At 61.2% G+C, this 24,117-nt stretch overlaps 1 protein-coding gene across 2 annotated transcripts; it reads right to left on the bottom strand.

The window, feature by feature from the left end:
- Window positions 1-22,708, bottom strand: TMCC2 (transmembrane and coiled-coil domain family 2). Of its 2 annotated transcripts, none has more exons than XM_062594923.1 (5): window positions 22,547-22,708; window positions 14,722-15,228; window positions 1,938-2,872; window positions 1,412-1,547; window positions 1-1,197 (listed from the first exon to the last, which is right to left on the bottom strand). In XM_062594923.1, the coding sequence occupies exons 1-5, from the start codon at window positions 22,706-22,708 to the stop codon at window positions 886-888; spliced, it is 2,052 nt and encodes a 683-aa protein (XP_062450907.1). In that variant the 3' UTR covers window positions 1-885. The 2 variants fall into 2 exon arrangements, with proteins under 2 accessions (XP_062450907.1, XP_062450908.1); XM_062594924.1 differs by having other exon boundaries at window positions 1-1,194; window positions 22,547-22,626.
- Window positions 22,709-24,117: the final 1,409 nt, after the last annotated feature.

Below are 24,117 nucleotides of genomic sequence, written 5' to 3'. Positions count from 1 at the left end.
CCGCCCCACGCTCTCCCAGCTTGGATTCACAAATGGAAAACGAGAGTCTCGAATTAAATTAAAAACCGCACGCGCGCGCACACACACACACACACACGCACACACGACACTTTGCGGAGGCTGTGAAACTCGGAGGCGTGCTGCTGGCAAGTCCAGGTGTCCCTGAAGAGATCTGCTCAACTAAAGCCAAAGGAGGGGAAAAATAAATAAACGGAGGGAAGCGGGTGCAGGACGCTCGCGCTGGCATGGGGCCCCCGCGAGCACCGGGGCCGTGCACAGCCATCCTGCTCCGCCCGGGGACCACGGCCACGGGACAGACGGACGGCCGCGCTCGCCGCGAGGCCCCCACCGTTGCTCGCTCCCGTCGCAGGCGCTTTGCTTCGCTGCATCCCGGGCCCGAGCTGCTCGCACCTTCCGGGGAGAAGGAAGAAAACGCAGCCGAGCCCCCGCTCTCCTCTGCCCCGGGGAGGCCCGGCAGCAGCTGGGCTCGGGCTCAGCGCTCCCTGCCAGCAGCCCTGGGGTGGGCTGCGGAGACGACCTCCTTCCCACAGTCTTCCAGGACATTGGAATGACATTGAAAAACAACCCAAAGATCCCAGTACAACCCAAAGACACGTAAATTACCCTTCTCTTCCAAAACTCCTCCTCCGTCCCCATCCTGCCCTGCCCGAACATCCCAGAGGATGGACAGGTCCCGGCTTCATCTCCACCCTGCGGGTGCTGGACGCAATCGTGGATGGGTGCAGGGAGAGCGCAGGGTTGGGAAAGCAACTCAACCAAGTGCGTGAAGAAGTTAAACGAAGGCTCCAGCGCGCCGGCCCCCCTCCCACCCTCTCCTCTGCTGGAAACAGCAAGTCCCCCGGGCCACAGCGGCCGGGCGGGGGATCAGCTGGGCAGCAGCACGTGCTCCAGAAAGTAGGTGATGGAGTCCCAGTGCTTCCAGAGGAAGAGGAGGAAGAGGACGAGCAGGGCAGTGCTAAGGATGCGCATGCGGGTCTTCATGAGTGGGGTGATGAAGTTGGCGATGGTGGAGACGAAGACGAGCAGCACGGCCATGAGGGCCAGGATGACGTTGATGAACTTGCCCAGGAGGGCACGGGCGTTGGCGTTCTCCACTCCTTCCAGCTGCACCACCTGCTGCTGCTGCTGCTGAAGCTCCAGCTTGGTGACCCGCGTCAGGCAGGACTCCACCGCCTCCTGCAAGGCACCGGCTGCGTCAGGGCAATGATCGCCGCTGTGCCTGCACTGCCCCTTGGTGCCCACCACTCAGGGCTCGCTGGGGCACAGTCTGGCTCATCACACCTGTCCCACCGAGTCCCTTGGATAAGCAGTCCCCTTATCCACCCCCTTTCAGGCACTGCCTACCCCTTGCTCCAGCCCCAGGGCCCTCCGCTGCCCCATGCTCACCCACCTGGATGTCCCGCGCCCTCTCGTAGGACTGGTAGGCCACCTTCTCCTCCATGCTGGCCAGCTCCTGCTTCAGGTTGGTCATTTCGTTCTGGTGCAGCTCCGTGAGGTCATTCAGCTGCTCCTCCAGGCGCTCGTACCTGCACAGGGAGGCCCCAAGGGGAGAGGGGCGCTGGGGCACGCTGGCTGCCCGTGGTGCCCCGGCATGCACAACCCCCTCAGTCCCCTCCAGCATCATGGCCCACGGGGTTGCAGCTGATTCCCAGGGGCAGCCAGCGCTCCTCCAGCCTCCTCTGCAGCTCGCCCCACATGTGCAGCACCAAGCACCCGCTGCCCCAGCAACGCAGACACTGCTGGGAGTCTTGCAGTGAGGACGGCAGTGGGACCGTGCCCGCTTTGCAGGGCTTGGCAGGGCAAGCCATTGCAAAGCGTCAGCAGCACACACAGGGCAAGCGTGTCCCCACGCCGTGTGCCTTGCTGGCAGCCCCAAGCGATGCACACTGCCACCCTCTGCGCCCGCTGGGCCCTACCTGTACCGCTCCTCCTGCAAGCACTGTGTCATGTAGGTGTAATCCCTCTGCAACTGAGCCTTGAGGTCCTCCATGGAGTCCTCCAGGTGAGACTGGCTGTCCTTGATCTCCCGGAGCTCCTCCAGGATGGTGTCAAAGTTATTGTGGTGACTGTCCAGGGTGTTGGACTTGGGGCTCCCCAAGCCACCAGGCCCTGCCCCTGAGTTGCTGCCACCGGCCGACCCTGAGGTGGCACTGGAGCATTCGTCATCGCTGCCATACTTAGGGCTGGAGACCAAGGTGGCACTGCCGCTCAGAGCCCGCGATGCCTCCTCGGGGTGCCCGTCATCCAGCGTGTCCTTCAGGTGGGCGATGTTGTCTGCACTGCCAAACTTGTTGCGGATGAGGCTTGCAAACTCCCGGGGCTTGGAGACCACGGCGGTGTGGGTGGCCTGCGACAAGCCCGAGAGCCCTCCTTTGACACCTTCCACAACGCCCCCTCCGAAGCCACTGATGCTGGAGCGGACGTTGGCACCCACGTCCTTGAGGCCTTGGTGCATGTCCCGGAAGACATCCTTGGGCTGCCGGGACGGCCCGTTCTGCTCTATCTCCTTTAGCTTCTTGTGGTAGTGCTCGAGCTTTTTGTGCAGCTGCGCAATCGTCTGCGCCGACTTCTGGTTCTTCTTCTCGAAAACCTGCTTGATGCGGGAGGCCTGCTGCTTGTCCGCGTTGTTGGCCAGCTTCAAGTACTCGGCCACGTTGTCATCTCGAGCCTCCTGCTCGATTTTGATCTGCTCGGTGATCTTGAGGATCTTCTGGTGCAGATGCTCAATGGCGGCTTTGGTGCGGTGGGGATCCGGGGTGCCCTCTGGGACATCCAGGCAGATGTTGCCGTCGGCGTCGCCGTGGCCGGTGCTGGAAGGCAGGCTCAGCGCGGTCACGTCCCCCTTGTCCAGCTGGGGGCAAAGAGAGAGCAGGGCAAAGCTCAACGGAGGGAGGCAAAACCAGAGCAACCACTCACCTACCAGTGTGGGAAGCAGAGAGAGAGCAGAAGAGACACGAGGGGCAGGAGAGGGCCGAGAGGAGGGAGGAGCGGGGCAGGAGAGCAGCCCAGGGCAGAGAGCAGCAGCCAGAAGCAGGATCTTTTCTGCTTGCTTAGGCATTTCCCAGCCATAACGCTTATTGGCATCCCCGTTAGAAGATGCAGCCACACAATAATTTCTCTTTAGGGGCCTTTTCTGGCCAATTGCTTTCAGTGGGAAATATCCACAGCCGGGAGCTTCGCTCTGCCCTCGCTCGGTGCGGAGATCAGGAAGCGCGTTTGATGTTTCCAGGCTTTCAGCACATCCAACTTCATCCAGGGGGGAAGAAGGGAAAGGTTACGCAGCTGGAAACCGTCCAACCTCCGCGCTGCCCTTCGGCAGCGGCCTCCTTCCGTGCAAGCAGCTCGGCTCTCCCGGGGAGCCACGTTTCTCCCTGTCCCGGAGCGGGAGCAGCAGGCGGGGAGGGGCAGGGGCTCGGCTGGGAGCCCCCGCGAGCCCCGGCGGGCGGCAGACGCGGGGCCGGGCTGCTCGGGCGGCGAGGAGCTCCAACCCAAACCCAGCACCGAACCTCCCGCCGGAACAGTCGCGAGAGCGGGGACTGAGCTCCCTGGCGGTATTTCAGTTTGGAGGCTTCGGTCTTTAGCACAGATGCACACGGGAGTTTTTGCACAGAAAGAAATGAGAAACTCCACCGCAAGCCCGAGCCGGCGGCGAGTCGAGGCGGCTCCTTCCAACATGGCGCTGGCCGAAGGGCGACGGCGCAGCGACTCCCTCCCCCGGCACAAAGCTTTTCCTCTCTTTTTCTGAGGCTTTTCACCCGGCAGCTCGAGAGCCCTCTGCAGACGCAGCCCACCACCTATACAGTGTGGGCGCATGCTGATTTCTATTTTATGGGTGGAAAAATTAAAGGATTGGGAGAGAAAAATCGCTTGCCTGCAGCGACACTTAAAACCGCGGGCAGAGGCTGGAGCGTGGCCCGGGAGCCGTCCCCACCTTCGGCACGCCGAGCGTGCCACTATCCCGCTTGAAACCCAGAAACCTTTCCAGTCGCTGGGTTTTACATGCAGATTCTTATGCAAATCTCAGCAGTTGTGTAAACGGCTCCTGGCTTCTAATTAAGAACTGCTTGAAAGTTAAATACCATTGACAGACCTGAATAATTTCTCATTTCCATCACACTTTCCCCGAATGACCCTTTAATAGGGATAACGCGGAGGATCGAGGGATCGCTGCTTAGGAGCAGTTATTGCCAGGAGGTGCCTCGCGTGGGAGGGAGGGGACGCGCTCGGCCGCGGAGCAGCTCGGGGCAAACGGGGCCGGGCTCTTGGCAGGTCCTTGGCCACCCGGGAGGGCTCGGGGATATGTGTAGGAGCTTTAAATGGCTGGGAGAGGGGCTGTGCTGCCATCGGACCCTCGGCAGCGGTGCCGCCCGCAACACGGCGCTTGTGCGGCAGAAAACTCGCTTTTCCCCCCCAGATGCACGTTTCTATATACAGCAAAGGATAAAACCAGCTTTAGAAAAGAAAAGCACCCCCAGCTAAGCCCGAAACAGGAAACCGGCCTGAGCCAATTAAAGCGGAGAAGTTGCTCAAACTTTGTTGCCACGAGGGGACCGCCGCGGCGAGGGGTTTGCCCTCGCTTCCTTCCCCTTTTCCGCCAAGCCTGCGCTCCCGGGGAGCAGAGCGCCGCGAGGGCAGAGCAGCGCGGCACAGCGCCCGCCGCCAACTCAGCTTGATTCAGGATGGGAAAGAAAATCCAGTGGATTCCCCGACCTCCTGGCCAGGCTCCCCATGGCTAACGAGCCAGCGGGATAAAAATTTTCCCCCAGCTGATGCCAGCAAGGAAAATTAAAAGCTGCATCCTCCAGGAAGGGTGTTTGCGGTCGGTGCAGGTGGCAAAGGGGCCGATGCACCAGCACATCCCAGCTTCCCGCACCCACAGCCAAACCCTGTCTGTTCCCACCAGCCCGGGCGACTCGGGGAACCAAAGTTTGGTCCTCCGGACTGCGCTGAGCAGCGAGAAACCCCCCTGCACCTGCCTCCACGGCTCGGGCATGGGGCAAACCACAGGAAACCCCACCAGGTTATCACTTCAGGAACAACAACACCAGAAGGCAGTAGAGATTCCTGCAGCATTAACCGGCGACGCTGGCTAAATCCCAGTGAGCTGAAACCACCGTGCAGAGGATTTAACAGGGGGATTAGTCAGAGTTGCACTTTCCCTCCATGCAGAAAACCTTCTGGAAGGGCCGTCAGCAATGCCGCCAGGGCTGGCTTCCCAGGCAGGCTCGGAGCGGGCAGGCGGCGGTGTGGGACGCGGGAGCGATGCAGGATGCAGGAGGGAAAATTATTCCCTGCAGAGTTCAGCGCGGGAGAACGGCAATACGCAGAGGGCAGGAGCGGAGAGGCTGCGCGGGCGCTCGAGGGCTCCGGCAGGGCACGCGTACGCCCTGCCGCTTTCCGTGCCGCTGCCCTTCGCGTGCGGGCAGCGTGGTTTAAATCCATTTTAAGAAATTGCTCTATCAATTATCCTGAAGTCCCAAGCATCACTCTCAAGCGCGGTTTCTTTATCCAGACCCTTGCTCGGGATCCACCTACTCTGTTTTCCCTGTGTTATAATCTGTGAGAGAGCGCAGTAGATTTATTAACGCTGTGGCTTCTGTGGTGTCTGCCCTCAATACAGACTTTCACTATATAAAGCATCACCGCGGTTCCCAGCCGACATTTAGCCCGGGGAAGAAGAAGCGGTGCGAAGGACCGTGTACATCTTCAAGCATGGAAAAATTTAGGTACCGCTGGGCTCCCCGCCCCGGATGTCAGCGCCCGTCGCGACTCTGCAGGCACCGTCAGGCAGGTGACCACCAAAAGCCCCTGCAGGTCCCTTCCCGCCCGGAGCGATGCTTCCCACGGGATTATCCCGCGATCCGCCACGGCCAAGACCTACCTCCATGTCACGACGGGCGCTGGGCCGGCCGGCGCTGCCATGGGCGAGGGGAGCTCCGCGACGGCCGCGGCGAATCCCCCGGAGCAGCCGGGAGGGAGGGACTAAGGGCCGGATTAGAGGCCGGCGGCTCGGCGCCGGCTTCTCCGGCGGCTTTGCAGGCGCGCGGGGGCCGTCTGCCTGCGGCGGGATTGCCGACTCAGGAAATCCGCTCCGGCTGCGGCTCTGCGCAGCGGGGAGGGCCGCCGCGGTGCGAGGCGAGCGGGGGGTCTCGCCCCCGCTAGCTGGGGGCGGCTCCGCCGAGCGAGCACAGCGGCAGAGCTTGCTCTTTGTAACAGCAAATATTTCACGGCAACCCCAAACCCGAGCAGTTTGGGATCGGTAGGAGGTTGTGAGCCCCGGAGCTGAGCTTTCGGAGCTCGGGGAGAGACTTTGCAGCACCGTAACCGGAGGGGGTGTCGCGCCTGCCCCCGAGCAGCCCGTCCCGGGATGCAGCGCTGCTGCTGGGCTCCAGCTCCTGCCTGCGTCGGAGGGGGCTGCAGGGGAGAAGCAAGGGGCGTACGGCTTGCTCCCGCCCGCCCCGGCCCGCAGACACTCACGCGTGCAACACCCCTGACCTCTGAAAATGAGACCTCGCTGCCTGTGCGCAACTGGCTCCAAAATCCTGGGGGTTTGCTCTGTTTGGGAGTCACTGCCCAGGCTGAGCGCAGAGCAGAGCGGCGCAGGCACCGCTGCAAGGGCCAGACCAGCATCAGAGTGGTTAAGGGAGGCAGAATTTAAACCCACAACCCGCGGCTGATCCAGGTCAAACCGTTGGACCTTCCTCGTCCGAAAGCCCAAAGCAGCAGCGACGGGAGAGCAGAGCATCCGCGCAGCCCCGCGCCCGGGGACGCTGCCTGCCTGCCGGCGCCACGCACGTCCCTGCGTCCCGGCTGCTTTGCCAATACCTGCTCCATCCGGCAAAGCCAGAGCTTTTGGCAGAGTCCTTGCAGAAGCAGCCTAGCAGGAGCTCGAGCTCTCCCCTCTTCCCAGCTGCTGCCGTACGGAAAGTGGGTTTTTTTTATAAGGCAATTACCCGAGAGGGTGGTGGCGGACTCCCCTTCATCCTTAGCACCGTCTCCGCTTAGGAGATTTAGTCCACCGGTTAGAAAGTGGTCGCTATGTTTTTCAGGCCTGCCTGTAAGAGGCAAATGTAGAAATGAATAAATCCCAGCTCCTGTGCAAAAGGAAATCCCTGGATCGTCACAAAATCACAGCACATTTGGCATGTGCTGGTGCTGAGCGGCACAGAACCCGGCCCCGACCGCCTACAAACGCTGCTCCAAGCGTCTAAAACAAGGGACAAGTCACCTCGCAACGCAACGCAAACGCAGCAGCGAATTTTAGGCTCCTGCTCTGCCCCTTTGCAGCTGGTGTCGGCGGCAGCCGGGAGCCTGCACAGCGTTACCTTAGCCAGCGCCGGCCGCCGGGCTGGCGGGGTCTAGCGGGAGCAGCCAAGGCCGGAGCTATGCACCAAGGAGCAGGACGCAGCCAAGCTGTGCTGCGGCGCGTCCCCGAGCCGGGCGAGAAAGCCGCGTGCCGACCGGCGCGAGCCGGGATGCCGACCCGGGCAGAGATCTGCAAGCTCAACGGTTCCCGATTCTCCCTCCTCCCGAGGCGTTTGGTGCCCAAAGCAAATCGCTTTTTTTGGCTCAGCCCTGAAATCTTGCAGTCAGCAGGCACCGGGCGCTGACCCGGGTGGCCGGGAGGCACCTCGGCGCTCACCCCTCGTTCCGCGTTCGCGCTGGGCTGGTGCGGCCGTCGCACGGGGCTGCCGGCGGCGGCGGGATGGGAACCTGCCCCTGTCCCGGGGGAGCCGGGGCGGATCCCCACGTTCCCGGGCATCGACTCTCGCTCCTTGCCCGGACGTCCCCGCCGAGCCTGGGCGCGCGCCGGGCCCCAGCTCCCATCGGCGCTGCGCGGACCCCGGCGTCGCCTTGCTGCTTAGACGCTGCATCCTGCGGGCCGGGGTCGTCCCTGGCTCCCCCGGCACGGGGCTGCAGCGGGGCAGCTTGGGCACTCCTGATACTCCCGTTTTGCCAGCGCCGGACCGATGTCCTGGCTCGAATCCTCGCAAGGCTCCTTTCCAGGTGCGGAGCTGGGCAGACGTGGCCGGCAGGTCCCCGGGAGGGACATCCCTGCCGGGTGATTCAGTAACCGTCCCGTAAGGGGAAGCTGTTCGGGGCCCTGCCTACACGGGGAGGGGGATTTGGGGGAAAATTTCTGTTGTTGCCTTACGGGAGGGAGTAGCCCCGGGAGCCTTAGCGGCGCTGCCAAAGCTGCGGTGGGGGGGGGGTCACATCCCACGCTACAGGATTAGAAAGGCTGGCAGCAGCCCCCAGCCCCTGCCGCCGGGGGGTCCCCGGGGCTGTGCTCCGAGAGCCGAATCCTGCACCGGCGTGTCCAGCCGCGCGGAGCCGCCGCGGCCCCGGGGCGCCGCGCCGCCCGCAGCGCCCGCCTGCCGGAAAGGAGCTGCCTCCTCGCGCCGGCCCGGCTGCCGGCGGGCTGGGAGCAGCAGCCGTATGTCGGAGAGGGCTGAGGAACACGGCGTCTTCTGCTGCGGGGTGAGTCAGTACAAGAGCCTGATATTCTGCTGCTGCTGAGTTAATTAAGGAGTAATCTCCGGTATCTTTGTCTTGGCAGCTATAATCTGCCGTTTCCCAACCGGCCTCGCAGGCACCATCCTAACGGGAGGGAGGGCAGGGGCTCCCACCGCCCCCGCAGCCAGAGCTGCCGTTCCCGTATCCCGCCTCTCCCGCATCCCGCCTCGGAGGCTGCCTGCAGAGCGGGGCAAACCTCCCGCTCCGTTCCCGTATCCCGCCTCGGAGGCCGCCTGCAGAGCGGGGCAAACCTCCCGCTCCGTTCCCGTATCCCGCCTCGGAGGCCGCCTGCAGAGCGGGGCAAACCTCCCGCTCCGTTCCCGTATCCCGCCTCGGAGGCCGCCTGCAGAGCGGGGCAAACCTCCCGCCCCGTTCCCGTATCCCGCCTCGGAGGCTGCCTGCAGAGCGGGGCAAACCTCCCGCCCCGTTCCCGTATCCCGCCTCGGAGGCCGCCTGCAGAGCGGGGCAAACCTCCCGCTCCGTTCCCGTATCCCGCCTCGGAGGCCGCCTGCAGAGCGGGGCAAACCTCCCGCTCCGTTCCCGTATCCCGCCTCGGAGGCCGCCTGCAGAGCGGGGCAAACCTCCCGCCCCGTTCCCGTATCCCGCCTCGGAGGCCGCCTGCAGAGCGGGGCAAACCTCCCGCTCCGTTCCCGTATCCCGCCTCGGAGGCCGCCTGCAGAGCGGGGCAAACCTCCCGCTCCGTTCCCGTATCCCGCCTCGGAGGCCGCCTGCAGAGCGGGGCAAACCTCCCGCCCCGTTCCCGTATCCCGCCTCGGAGGCCGCCTGCAGAGCGGGGCAAACCTCCCGCTCCGTTCCCGCATCCCGCCTCGGAGGCCGCCTGCAGAGCGGGGCAAACCTCCTGCCCCGTTCCTCGGTGCCAGTTTGGGCTCAGGTGGAAGGAGGCCCGTGGTTCCCCGGCTGAGCCCCTGGCTGAGCCCCTGGCTGAGCCCCCGGCACGCGCGGTGGCCGGTCCGGCTCCCGCGGGGCTGCAGGAGCTCAGCGTTACTCATCTTTCCCGCTATCCCCCTTCCGCAGTCACCGCTGGGCTATTTTGGCTCGGGGCGGGGGGGAGAGGGGGGTGTTACCGAGCTGGCACGCGGGTGCCAAAAATGAGCTTTCCGGGTGGACGAGAGCAAATCCCCGCAGCGCGCCTCGCTCGTCGCTGCCCTGCCGCCGAGCCCCGCAGCCCGCCACAGGATACCGGGGACGCGCCGCGGAGCCGGAGCCGTGGGTCCCTCCGGCGCTCCCGCGCGCAGCCGCTCCCTGGGCACAAGTCGTGGGTAACTGGAGCCGGGGCCGCCGAGAAGCCGCCCCCATTCCCGCCCCGAAACCCAACGCTGCTGGACACCAGCGGGGCGGCAAGGGGCCGGCGCCGAGCCGCGGCGCCCTGCGGCTGAAGCCGAAGCGGGTGCGTGGAGGGCTGTCGCCCCCGGGGCAGCACGAGCGCCGGGCTGCGCCGCGGGACCTCGCTCGGGTGCTCATTTGGAGACAAAACGGTCCGATCCGCTGCACGCGTGTTCCCCCATGCACGGACGCAGAGCAGGGGGTGTGCAAGAGGCTCCCTAAGCTGGCATGTCCCCGTGCAAAGCAGGGAGCAGCCCGTCCTTGCACCGGCCACACGCTGCCTTGAACACTCGCGTGCAAGCGTGCGCCCAGACTCCCTGCCCACGCAGGGCAAGTGCCGCGTGCGCCTCAGCTTGCAGAACTGGAGGTGGCTCCGCTAAGCCCCTGCGCAGATTTGCACCCAGACAGGCATGTGTCACCCGCCCACGCCTGCAGCCGTGCCTGTGGCCTCCTGCAGATAGCGATGCCGCTCGCTGGGCAGCCGGGACGGCCAGCGCGGCGCCCGTGCTGGGCAGGCGGGCGGAGGAGCCTCTGCAATACTCCAAAACTGAAGCAAAAGAGGAGCAGTACAGGGGTCAGGGAGCCAGTGCTTTTCCATGCTCATGATGTGAGCAGCATGCACAACGCAGGCACCAAGTACAACATGGGCACCAAGCACGACGCGAGCACCGAGCACGACACGGGCAGCGTGCACGACATGGGCACCGAGCATGATGTGGGCACCGAGCACGACGCGGGCAGCGTGCACGACGCGGGCAGCGTGCACGACATGAGCACCAAGCACGAGGCGGGCACCGAGCACGACACGGGCAGCATGCACGACATGAGCACCGAGCACGACGCGGGCACCGAGCACGACGCGGGCAGCGTGCACGACATGGGCACCGAGCATGATGTGGGCACCGAGCACGACGCGGGCAGCGTGCACGACACGGGCAGCGTGCACGACATGAGCACCAAGCACGAGGTGGGCACCGAGCACGACGCGGGCAGCGTGCCACCAGGGAAGGCCCGGCCGACCAGAGCCTTGCCCCGAGTTTGAGCAGCCGGTCGGCGGCAGCCGGCTCCGGCGCCCTTCAGGAGCCTGCCAGCCCCACGCCGGGCTGGGCCGGCTGCCGTCACCCGTTGCTGCCCCTCTGTGGCTCCCGATGCGGCCCCGCAGGGACAAGGAGCATCCGTGCTGTAAAGCAGGCATCGCGCGGCCGCAGCCGCACGGAGGAGCCCGGGCGAACGGAGGGAGTGCGAGAGGAGCGCGGCCACTCGGCTAACGCTGCTGCAGGAACTTCATTAAAAAAGAAGAATCAATAGCTGCTGGAAAAGCACTGGCCAAGGCTGAGCAATCCCACACGGGGTTAATCCAGCTCTCGCACTGAGGCTGTTATGCAATGAGTAAAAAACTCAGCATGAAATTTCTGGGTGAACAACGGCTCTTTCGCAAGGACCTTCTGCTCCTCTTCGGGCAGTGGTGCAAACCGGGGCGGATAAAGCCGGCCGGCTGCGGCGGCAGGTCCCCCCGGCCGGGCTCACCGCGCGCCATCAGCGGTCGATTTTGCACCGGGACAAATGGACAAAAGCAGCTAAAGCCAAGGGGGAGCTTGGCAGGCGCAGGGGCCACGTGAGACGCGCTGTGCAGGGGGGAGGAATGCCGGCGGCGCGGGCCCCGCGGGGGTTTGCACGCAGCGCCGCAGCTCGTGGCGGCTGACGGTGCCCGCGCCGGCGCCGGCCCGGCCGCGGCGCTGACCGCGCTCCCGGGCACGCAGCGCTCTGGGCGCTGCAGAGCTGGAGCGAGACGCTTGGGTGTTTTTTTTCAGACCAGAAAGTTTTCACATTCACATTATTTTCACCACGTTTGCACACCCTGAACTTTCCGTAACCACAAAACGTGCCGCTGGGAATCGGAACAAAACCCGGCAAAACAAACCAGCGGAGAAAGAAAATCCCCGAGACTCGGTAGCGGCTCCGAGCAGCTAACGCCAGCCCGGTGCATCAGCGGCACCGCTGCGAGCCGCTGCCGGCGGGCAGCCGGGACGAGCACTCGGGATGGGAGAAGGGGATTTTGCCGGCTGCCTTGGGTCCCTCGTCCTGCGGACAGGGCCGGTACGCGGCGCCCGCGGCGCCCCGGGAACGGCCCTGCCGCCGTTCAGGCGGGGAGGCTCGGCTCCCGCAGGGCTACGGAAAAATAATACGGCACGGGAATATCGTGTGGCTCTTGCTCCTCTAAATAGCTAGTTTTTCCATCGCCCCACAAAGGCCGCGGTATCGCCTCTCTTCTTATTTCTCTGTGTGTCATATGCAGTTAATTATTCATCCCGTTTTTGTGCTGCTCGGTCCGCGATGAGCCCCGCTCCACCTGTGCCCCCTTCCAGGGCGCTTTCGTCCCACTCTGAACGGCTTCGTCTTTAGACTCGCGTCACCGACAGGGGAGGCCGGGGCGAGAAGCCCCCGGCTCCACGCGGCGTCCGGCCAGGCGCCGGGACGGAGCGGAAGCGATTCTGGCTGCGGATCCTGGGACTCGCAGCCGGAGCGGTGCCGCCCCGGGCACCCAGGCAGCTCCTTCGCAGGAAGCTGCAGGCGCCCGGTGCAGCGGCCGGTGCGAGGCTCCCACGGCCTGGGGGGCGCCCGGTCCCGGCCGGAGCCCACTCGGAGGGAGGAAAAGCCAAGTGAAAACAGAAAGAAAAAGTATCTTGTTGATCTTCTTCCCGTTACCCCAGAGGGCAACAGAAGTGTCCAGCCCGGATTTCCCTCCGCGGAGGCTCGGCAGAGCGGGGATGGAAGCGGGTCCTGCCGCCGTCCCGCGGCTCCGGGAATGGGAAACGGCACGAACGCCGGGCGCTGGGGCCGGGAGGAAATGAATTTTCCCTCTTGGTGACTGTGCCAAGGAGCGCGGGGACCGTCGCCGGGCAGGGGGACGCCGGAGACCCCGTCACTCGTTTATAAACCAGGCCAGTTTTGGGTGAAGCCTGCTCCGCTCACCACAGCACGGGCGTCCTTGGCGCTTCACCCTGCCACCTTCATCCTCTTAGAGAGATTCCCGGATGTCCAAAGCACCTTAGCATGGCCACCCCCCTCCTCTGCAGCCCCCGGCCGGCCCGGAGCGAGCCCGAGCCCCCGGCAGCTCCCCGCTCCGCGAGCCCCGCGCAAGGCTGCGGCTTCGCCCCGGCTCCGCTGCGGGAATAAAACCAGCGCTGCAGGGACCAACGCGGGAGCCGAGCGCCAGAGGCCCAGCAGGGAATCCGCCACGGAAAGGAGAACCCTCTCGAGCCCCTGCCTTTATTTGGGATCCCGGACTAATTATTTTGCGGTTATTGTGCGGTGCATTTTGGCCCACTCGCAAGGCTGAACGCGCAGCAGGGAGCCCCTGGCCCCCGTGGCCGAGGAGGCAGCCCAGCGTGCAGCACAGCCCCCTGAAACGGGGCAGGAGCCCTCCTGCCCGCCGCCCGTCCACCTCGCCAGCCCCATAGCGCCCGGAGCAGCCCGGCACTTGGCTGTTCCTTAATTAACAGCACTAAATGCTAGATGGAAACACCATCCTCTCTATCAGCGACGCACAGAGCGATGCAAAAATCACTTTGGGCAGCTGTGCTTTGCGGCCGCCTGGCCCGCCTGCGCCCTCCGTGCCGCCGGCGGAGACGGAAGCCCTGCGGGCACCGCGCGGCCGGGGAGGCAGAGCGGCTGCCCGGAGCCCGCTCCCGGCCGCCCCGAGCAGCGCCGGGGCCTGGCCGCGGAGCGAGCGGCTCCCTGGCCCCCCACGCTCTCGGTGTGGGCTGCACCTGCCTTCGTCCCTGCCCACGAGCGGGGGGGTCCCGCTGTGCCCCACCACCCCACCGGCATCAACCTGGCCACTACTGGGAGCTTGGCACGATGAACCCCCCGGCATAATATTTGCAGCAAATGGTTACTCTCTCTCTGCCTGGCACCCATCACCGCATCTTTAAAATAACGCAGCCTTATCTCCATCCCTGCTAGGCAAAGCCAACAAGCTGGCGTCCTTCGCGGCTTTCCAAACTCGGATGCGTTTTGGCCGTAGCCTGCGGCGCTCTGCTGCAGGCAGACGCAGCCGGGTCCCTGCACCGAGCCGGGAGGAGGTGAAGCTTAGACGGAGGAACGGGGCTTTCTGTCCCTGCACCTAGGAGGGATGTGGTGTCTGGTAGCTAAAGCAAAGGGCTGGGTCTGGATATCTTATACCTTAATTGAGCTTGTTAAATGGTTAATGTAGGGGATGAGGTGCTGGGATCGTTTCCCAGCCTTGAAAGTTTGTTCTCTAAATGCATCTGCTGGCTGAGACTTGGGGATGAGCACCAGCCCCCCCGGGCTGTCTCCAGTACCCAGCTGCTGCAGAGTACCCCCTTCTCGAGTATCAGCAGGTCCAGCGCTCGTTTAATAGCTATCATCTCCTACACAAGCTGTAGCTGCTCCCCCTGCAAAGCAACAGATTAGCTGCTCAAAGAGGAATTATTTTATCTACTATAAAATGAGAAAAAAAAAAGACATTGTTGGCCCCTGCTTTCCTCCTGCCACAGCTCATTCAGGACAAAACTTGATTGAGAAAAGTGAGGGCAGGGGACGTGCAGGTGGCTTAGCTGGGGACGGGCCGGCTCAGGTGACACAGCGAGGCCGTTCGTCGTTGGGATCTTCATTGCCGCTAAGGACCTTAGGGGCATTTGTGCGGCTCTTTGCCTGAGCCCTTCCTCTCCCTCAGATCCCACCCTGGGAGCAGAGCCGGCTGAACCCCTCGCCTTCCCCGCGGGATCCGGCACGGTCCGTGCTCGCTGCACGCCCCGCGAGGGTGCTCGCCGGGCTCATGCCCCGGCGGGGGGCAGCCCCACGGCTCAGCCTTACCTTCTCGGCAAGGCCCTCGGTGTCCTCGGTGAGCAGGTACACGGCCCCGCTCTCGGCCAGGAGGATGGCGGTGTCGGTGGTGGAGGAGGACCTGGGCCGGCCCTGGTGCTGGTGCAGGATGGCGGTGAGGCTGCTGTCCTGGGGGGCCCGGCGGCCCAGGTGGGGGCTGCCCCGCTGGGGCTCCAGCGAGCCGCTCTTGGCCCGCCGGCTGCCGCTGTGCAGGCTCGTGCCCCGCTTGATGGAGGGGCGGGAGCGGATCTGCTGCAGCACCCGGTTGAAGGCGGTGGGGCGCGCGGGGAGGTCGTGCAGGGACATGGCGTAGGAGACGCGGTGCATCTCCGGGGAGCGCTCCTTCTCGTCGGGGGAGTCGTGGTCGGAGGCGCCGTAGTGGGGTGGCAGCGAGTCCTGGGAGTTCTGGTGCTCCCGCTCCCGCGACCGCCGGCGGCTGTGGAAAAGGTGCTTCAGGCCATGGCCGAACATGGAGCCTTCAGAGAGCTGCTGGATTTTCTGCAGGAGAGGAGAGGAAACAGCCCTGCTTACCGTTGGGAACAGACGGCATTGCCCCGCACGCCACGCTCCCGGCCTCCCCGTGCCGTTTGCTCATCCTCAGCATCGCCCCGCCGCGGGCCCGGGCAGCATCTGCTGGCGCGCTTCCCGCAGGGCGGAGGGGCACGCAAAGTGACTCGATGGCTTCAAGCCCCGCTGCCTGCGCCAGGGGAGGCTCTCTGAGCTGGCTACCCCTGGAAGAAGCAAGAGGCGGGGGAAGGAAATACGAATTGCTTAAAAACAACGCAGGAAACGCACAGGAGAGGGTGCACCTTGGAGATGCCACCACGCGCAGGTCATGCCTTTGGGCACGTCTCGCAATCTCGAAGACACCATGTCCCTACGGACGGGGGACAGAGCAACAGTTTCTGCAGCTAGAAAAACCATAGCTAATCCCAGCCGTGGAGATTCAGCCACCAGCGCACTGCAAAGCGTACCTGCTGTTGGACGCTCCAGAAATGAAAGGGGAGGGCTTCCCCGTGTGGCTTTTCCATGGCCTCCAAGAGCTGCACCCAACAGACTGGCCTTGCTTTACTAGGGTGAAACTGCATTTCACGGTCCAATGCCACCAGTGCTGGGGAATGACTGGGCTTTAGCAGCACAGCGAAACAAATCTGCCTGCAGGACATCTGAGCATGAAGTTCCTCCAGGGCAGCCCCAGGTCCTCCTCTCTCAAGTGGCATCAAGGCTGACTTCCTACAGAGTACAGGGATTTTTAAAATGCCCACTTTCTTGTGACTTGCTCTGGGGAATCAGGCAGAGGCCAGCAGTGACCACAGCGAAGTCATGCAATATGGATGCTGGAACAGATTAAGCTCTTGATTACAGGCAGGTGAATCCAGCGCAGCTTCCTGCAGTCATTGCAATGCCCAGATTTGCATCTCTGAGAGATCCATGCTTGGCTGGTTGCCTTCTGCAATCTTCCGTTCACACTTAACCACAAGGCAATAGCATGGACAGTAAATTCTAGCTCACTGACCACTGTGAAAATGGGCTTGGTGGACTTAGTTCAGGTCCCCACTGGATCACATCTCCTGGTCCATCACTGCTCCCAGACATCAGGTAAATAATCTTAGGACACTGAAAGATCTCACCTCCACAGGCAGCCTCAGCTATTAGAAATCCAGCGGATAATATGGCACAAGTTTGCTCTGTTACTCTGTACCATCTCTATTTTGCAGTTTTGCAGTTAAACTAAACATCTTAACTCCTAGGACTAAAATCCTAACCCTTGAGGCATTTTACCACTGATGTAGTGTGGCTGGGATTTCTCCCCAGAGATGCTGGTTTCTGTATTAGCAACACTGTGATTTACTCATGCTTGAAAACAACCATGAAGTGGGCTCAGAACCGGGAGCTACTTCTAGCCGTGGTGTCACTTGGCAAAAGCTCTGACTTCTAGAAAAGCAGCTGTGTTTGAGACACGACCTCCAGGAGCTTCCAGATGGCTGGAGGATTTCATGTCCATACAGGAGGGACTCCATCTCTTAAGAAGCCCAGACATTAGTACTAGAGCGTCCACATTCATTTAGGCCTAACGCTCTTCGTGGCTGTAATATTTACAAGGAATCGAGGTGCTGCTGATAGCACTTAGATCCTATGTTGCTGAACACTATAGGTGAAACCTTTAATCCTTCCGTTATCCATTCATAATGAAGAATTATACCCTTTGGGTTTTTCCTAAGAAAGACATAACAAATCTGTGGTGCTCAACTGCTACTCCAGGAAATTGTGATTTAAATTTTATTCTATTTATACAGTCTCTATGGAAACGGAGACAGTGTTAGATAGGTAATAACTATAAACCCACAGACTTCTACCATCAAGGGTACAACATAGGCTCAGATTCTTGCTCAGCCCTTTAGAAGATCCAGGTGAAAGGAAAAGACCAACTCCCATCCTTAAGGGTAACTGAAACAGAATAAAAGCAAAGCCTGCAAAAAAAGGGAAAGACAGCTTTATAGCAACATCTGCTGCAGGTGAGAGCCCGTCATTTTCAGTAGGTATTTGGCCTAACAGCTAAATCTGATAGAGGTTTCTCTTTTCAAAAAGCCTTCCTCCTTGGGCCTTTTCCAACTTTTTCTGAAAGAACCGTTCACAGGCTTTGCAAATAGGGCTCCCAATGGGACTGTAAGAGATCTACAGGCAAGAAAGGAGAAGGGAAGAAGAAAGAGGAGATGCAGAATCATAGCCCTGTTCTGGATCTGACTGCACGAAATTTATGGCTTCTAACACTGAGGACTTGTTTGCACTAAAGAATTGCCCGAAGTGGTCACCATGGAACAAGCTATTCTGCAACAGTGATCACAGAAAATCTGCTGATGTGGAAACTGTTTTCGTATGTTGTTCCAGGATAATTAGTGCACTTCCAAAGCAGAGGCATTTTTCTGGAATGAAACTACCTCTAACTCAGAGCATCTGCACAGACTATTTTGGAATAGCCATGGCTTAAGAGCTGATACAACAGATACGGAGGTTAGTTTCTCTGTGCAGACAGCTGTAAAATACACACGAATATCGCTATTTCTTTCTTTCTTTTTTTTTTTTTTTTTTTTTTTTTAATTAACGCAGCCAGGATCTCCTGCTCAACAACGGGGACTTGTTTCCGTGGACTGTAAATGAGCTACTTCTGGTTCGCATCCTCCCATAAGTGGATCAGCCCTTAGTTATTACCGGCTTTGGCAGGGTCAAGTCAAAGGCACGCAGCCTGCCAGAGCATCGTTCCGGGCTGGACACCGCAGCGCTCTGTTCCCCTCTTACACGTTTATCCAGCGACGATCCGCTGTCCAGCTTTGCCGTGCAAAGCTCAGGCTGGGCTTTCATCCCGCTGTGAAATGACAGCACGCTTTGAAACCCCCTTATTTCTCACTAAAGAGGTTTCTAGCTCTCCGACTGGCCCTGCTCCTGCACTGAAGCCTTTCTTGGGTTTCAGATGGATGAAGAAGAGATCTTGTTGCCGTGACCTTATAGCACAGCTGTGTGCTGCTATGTCTCTCTCTATTATTATTATTAATTATTTATATCCCAGACCCGCCCAGGGGCTCCAGCCAAGAGTATGAGGCCCTTTGGAGGCACTGCATGGTCAGAGCGAGAGACTGTCCCATCCCGTGGGGCCGAGCAGGGATGAAAGCTGGATGGGAAAACCATTCCCTTCAGCTCAGGGAAGGCCAGGCTACCGAACAGCTTGCATCCGGAGCAGGACAGCGGCAGGAGAGGATGTTATCCTAGGAGGTCCCCAGCCCTCCTGCTGCTCTCTCAGCTAGGCTTTACTGGCTGCTGTTAGGATGGCTTATTTCCCTGTGGGTCTTGCAGCAAGCAGGTCCTACCAGCAGCTCAGCAGGCTGGGAGGTTTGGAAGGCAGAGTTAATCCCCGCGAGGCAGCAGACAGCCCGGGTGCACCCTTGCAGCCCATCTCAACCAGGAATCTCCGTTATGCTGTGCGTGTGTGTGGACCCGGTCCCCTCCTCCAGCTGCCACAAATGCCAAGCAAAATACATGGATAGTCTGACATGGAAAATAAAGCACTCCCCCACACACATTTCTCCTCTTGGGGCCAAGATGAGAGAACAAACATGTGACGAACATTAGTCATATTGTTTAACGTGCTACCAAAATGCTAGAGTGACACGGACCTTATTAAACCGTATCTGGAATAAAATCTGCAGCATCTGCAATGATTGCCCCGGCATTGCTCCAGCCGGGAGGGGGTTGCGGCCCCCCTCGAGCTCCAGACCTGGAGCAGCGTTTGCATGTGCACGTCTTGGCTGTGCTGCCCGGGAGGACGTCGCCCGCAGCCCGGGTGCTGAGGGGCTCAGGGTGCTGCTGCCAGCAGCCGGCCGCCAGCACGGAGCCGCACCATGATGGGAGCCGGCAGCGCCGTGCCGGGAGCCCCGAGCTTTCGATAAGCGATGTCCAGGAGAGATGATGGATGAAGATGCTCTGGTGACCACGCAGCTCCCGTTTGAGCTGCCTGACAGCAGATGTGTTCTAACCACAGGGGACTCGGCTCACCTTGGCAGTGTCCTTTTAAGACCAAAATATGCCTGGAAATTTGTTCATGCAAGAGATTAAATATAAATGTACTTCAGGGTTTATAACAGGGACTGGTGACCTTTACAGGCGAGGAGGAGTCCTCCCCATCCTCTCCGGGGCGAGCCAGCCTGCACAGATGCTGCCACGGCGAGTCCTCGAGGCTGCAGGTAGGTCTCCGCTCCCCAGACTCCCTATAGCACTTCCAAAAAATAAAGTAGCTAAGAAGGACTGCAGGGCTTGACCCACTACGGGTAAATGCTGCTGTGAGACCACTGCAGCCCTGTCCCCTCCGGCCATCCTGTCCCAGCCCCACTGCTCTGGCAGGGCCATGCTGGACCAGCTCCGGGGCTGCGCGTCCCATGGTGGGGCCTCCCTGAGCGCCTCCTCCGAGCCCGGGAAAAGGACAGACTCGGGATGGTGCCTCCAAACTCATTGCTGGTCTTGGCTCTCAGGTTCAAAAAGAGGGAAAGGCAGGAGCCGCCAAGACCGAGATCGTGACACCGGAGATGGACGTTATGTCAGGTTTCAACTTGCGGCTCTTTGTCAGATCAGCCCATTCGGAGAAAAGAGAGACCGAGGGACAACAGTCAGATCAGAGATGCGTGGGGAAAGCAGAAATATGATCTAAGTGATAAATGCCTTTCTGGTGTAACACCGCAGGACACCTGGGCAGTCTCCAGCAGCAAAAGGCCTGGATGTTTCCTTCTGCAGTGTTTTGTATGGATCCAGTCACTCTGCTGCAGAGCACAGGAAATCTCTGCCACCCAACATATTTTTAAGCAGAATTATGTGTCATGCATCTGCTTTGCTCCTTGCCAGAACTTTTTTTTTGTTGTTTTTTTTTCCTAATGGAGCAGTTGCTCATAGAACAAGGATCTGAAATTGGGGCTGGCAAAAGGAAAGCTGCCATGTATTTGCCAGGCAGGACCTGCCTGGGTGAGGGGTTTGAAGACGACACAAAGCAGCCTTTTGTTTCCAGGTTGCCAGCTCAAATCTGTCTTAGAGCGGTAGTAAACAAGTTTATATTTGAGACTTGTTTGATATCCAGTGGGAGATGAACTGGTGGGCCTTGGTCGGTGGCCCCATGCCAATCCAGCTGGAGTTGTGGATGGCACAGTGTGCATGGGGGCAAGGGACCAACTTGTTTGCTAGCGATAACAGACCTCCACCATGGTGAAGGCAGTCCAGGGGAAAAAGGGGTTTGGAGCAGGAAAACTTTAACATTACTGTGTGTTTTCTAAATGTGCCACTAAAAGAGGCACCAGTAGATGAAGTGACTGAGCTGGTGCAGTTGGTGTGTGACAGGGCCAGGATTTAGGGCCCAGAGCTCGCCAAAGCTGTGGGCAACACTGAGATAGGTTTCCATGCGGTCTGTCCAGCAAATCAAGTTTGAGGATTCACTCCATGCAGGCAATTAATTGCTAAACTACAAATGTGCTTAAAGACATCCATTGAGAAGTAATTCTGCATTAGGGTATCCTACTTGCATCGATAAAATCAATGGGAATTTGGCCACTGATGGCACTGTGAGCTGGACCAGGTTGCACACAAGGCTGTGCTCCAGCTCGGAGCTGGACATGCCACCTAAAGAATGCTTATGGCTTCCTGGTCATCACCACCCTGATGTCTTCTTCACAGCATAGGCCACATTGTGCATCCTGGACCTCCTTTTTCCACCTTTTTTTCTGACTCACTGCGGGTGAAAAAGGACCTGGGATGAAGTTGTTAGGATGGGGCCAGCACTCTGCATGACCTTGACCGTACTGGTAAGACTTTCTAGACTACAGGGGCTCTGCTGAAAAGCTCCGCAATGAGCATGCACCATTCTGGATGCCTGTCTGTCTGCGGGTGACTAGGGACATTTTCTACTTTTCTCCAGCCCTTTTTGAAATCAAAGAGTGGAAGCAACGCTTCTGTACTGCCACAGCGGGACCGACACATCGCCTTTGAAAGCGCTACCAGGAGCACGCTCTGACCGCAGCAGCAATGTGCTGCAGTGCCCAGAAACACCAAAGTTAAAAGCAGGAAATTCATCTCTGCACAAAAGCCCCGTTGCGTCCCACGCCAGCCGGCCCCTGTTGAATATCCACAGATCCGAGCTGCTCCATGTCCAAGCCAACAGGGAATTTCTGCACGAACTTCACCTGGGACCACCCTGTTCCAGCTGTCCGTACCCCTGCTGCTGCCTGCAGCTCCCTTCCCGTAGCTCTGCAGTGCCGGGAAACTCGTTTTCCTTGCGAACGGGACACGGCCCGAAGGCACAGAAAGAGCAGGCTTGGGACCATTTCCACGCTGCCGCTTTCGGCTGCAGCAGCGGCACGAATCCTGCCAGACTGACTCGTGTTCCCTGGAGCAGCGCCCACACACACGATGCTGGGGGCGACTCCAGCGGGTATTTAGCGAGATCCGCTCGGCCCCTCTGCAGAGTGGCGGCCCTGTTCGCCCCCCTCAGCCCCCAGAGAGGCCGTGAGCACCCTCCTGGACCACGCCGGGGTGCAGCCACCCTTCCCACAGCTCCTTGCTGAGGGCCGCTGGTGCCACCAGGGTCCCCTGCCTCTCCCAGTGCCACCTGCTGTTGCTGCTGCTCTTGGGGGCCCCGCGGCCTTGGTGATGCTCAGGCCCACAGGCGCTGCTGCAAACCTGCGGCGAGAGCATCCCCACCTGGGAGCATCCCCATCCCGGGAGCATTGCATTTGCAGGAGCATCCCCATCCCAGGAGCATCCCCATCCCGGGAGCATCGCATTTGCAGGAGCATCCCCACCTGGGAGCATCCCCATCCTGGGAGCATCGCATTCCCGGGAGCATCCCCACCTGGGAGCATCCCCAACCCGGGAGCATTGCATTTGCAGGAGCATCCCATCCTGGGAACATCGCATTCCCGGGAGCATCTCCACCTGGGAGCATCCCCATCCCGGGAGCATCGCATTTGCAGGAGCATCCCCACCTGGGAGCATCCCCATCCTGGGAACATCGCATTCCCGGGAGCATCTCCACCTGGGAGCATCCCCATCCCGGGAGCATCCCCATCCTGGCAGCATCGCATTCCCGGGAGCATCTCCATCCCAGGGCTGCTGCATGTTCGGGAGCTTCCGCACCCTGACAGCATCCCCATGCCGGTAGCACCGCATTCCCGGGAGCATCCCCCGTCCCCCAAGGTCACACCTGTAGCAGAGCGGGGCCCGGGGCGGCGGTTTCTCCCCCCCGTAACCCGCCGTTCGCCGGGGCCGTAGCGGCCGCCGGGCTCACCTTGAGGTCGGGCGGCTTGGTGCGCGGCGGCGGGCCGGCCCCCGCCTCCGCCGCCGCCTCCCCGGGCTTGGCCTCCATCGCGGCGGGGCCGGGAGCCTCCGCCGCCGCCGCGCCGGGGTCCTCCTCGGGCTGCCGCAGCTCGTCGGAGCGGCACCGCTTCATGCCGGTGCGCCGCGGCTCCCCCGGGCAGCGGCGGCGGCGCCTAGGGCGGCGGCGGCGGGCGGCGCCGGGGCGGCCGGGGCGGGGCCCGCGGGCTGCGCGCCGCCGCCCTGCCCGCGCCTGCCCCGCCGCGCCCGGGCCGGGCGGCGGCTCCGCGCCGCGACGGCTCCGCGCCCGCCGGCATCGCCGCCGCCGCCGCCGCCGCCGCCGCCGCGGCGTGAGCGGCGGCCGCGCGGCCCAATGGCGGCGGGCGGCGGGCGGGGCCGGCGGCGCCGATTGGCCGCGGCGGCGCGGAGCTGTCGCGGCGCGCGGTGCTGCCGGGCCGCCGCCGCCGCCGCCGCCGCCGCCCGGGGCGGGGGGACGCAGCTCTTTTTATTTGTCTTATTTTTTTCCAAGACACACACCTTTGCACAACACAGAATAAATATATATGTTAATTATTTTTTTAATTTTTTTTTTCGTTTTGCCCCTTGTCTTTGCCGACATCCCGTTTCGCGGCCGCTGCAGTCCGCGCCGGCCGCCCCGCCGGCGCTCTGCGCGGCTCTGCGCGGGCGCTGAGCGCTCGGCGCGCCGCGTCCCCCCCTTCTCCGGCAGCGGCCGGGGCGGAGGGGGCGGCCTGCCCCTCGCCGGGGCCCGCGCGGGGCCGCCGGGCTCGGCGCCGCGGCTGCGGTTCGGTGCCCGGCGAGGTGGCTCCCTGCGCCGTGTTTCCATGGCGCTAAATCTGCATCACCGAGTTCGCCTCTCGCGTAAGCAAAAAAATAAAAAAAAAAAAAAAAAAAAGAGGGAAAAAAAAAGAAAAAAGAAAAGTTGGGGAAGAAGAGAGACTTGAACTATAATATTTTGCCTTCCCAGAACCCCGCCAGCGTTATCTAAAGGGCACGAGCCGACCTTTCCCAGCCACTCCAATGCGATCAATCTTGCATTTGTTTCATCGATGGGTAAATGACAGCCCAGCGCAATTTTTTTGCAGATGCCCTCATAATTCCCGAAACCTCCCAGCACCCTTTCACACCGAGCTGGCCTCTCAGCAGCTCCTCTTGCTCTCTGCTTAATATCTACTGGGATTAAAGTCTGGGCCCGCTGCTTTGGGATTGAATCGTACCGTAAAGCGTGTGGCACGGCTCAGTGCGGCCCCCAGTCTGCCCGGCACAGCTGGAGTGACCTGAAACGGCACCTTAGCCTCATGCCAGCCCTCAGCAAAGGGCAAGGTGAATGTCAGCCCCCGGGAACTCTCGCCCGGAGGTACAATTTATGGCTTGGAAAAACATCGCTTTGTTTTCATAAAAATCCTAGCAGCTAGGATATCTTTTAAAAATAAATGCGTGGGAAAGTGTAGGAATATCTGCTTGCAGGACGACAAGAAAGGCTGTTCTTCGGGATATTTTCCGTTTGCTGGAGAATGGTATCCGCGG

The sequence above is a fragment of the Rhea pennata genome, chromosome 25 (genome assembly GCF_028389875.1).
Source record: "Rhea pennata isolate bPtePen1 chromosome 25, bPtePen1.pri, whole genome shotgun sequence".
NCBI lineage: Eukaryota > Metazoa > Chordata > Aves > Rheiformes > Rheidae > Rhea > Rhea pennata.
The sequence above is the reverse complement of the archived record's forward strand: the minus strand, read 5'-3'. Positions and strand labels throughout refer to the sequence as shown.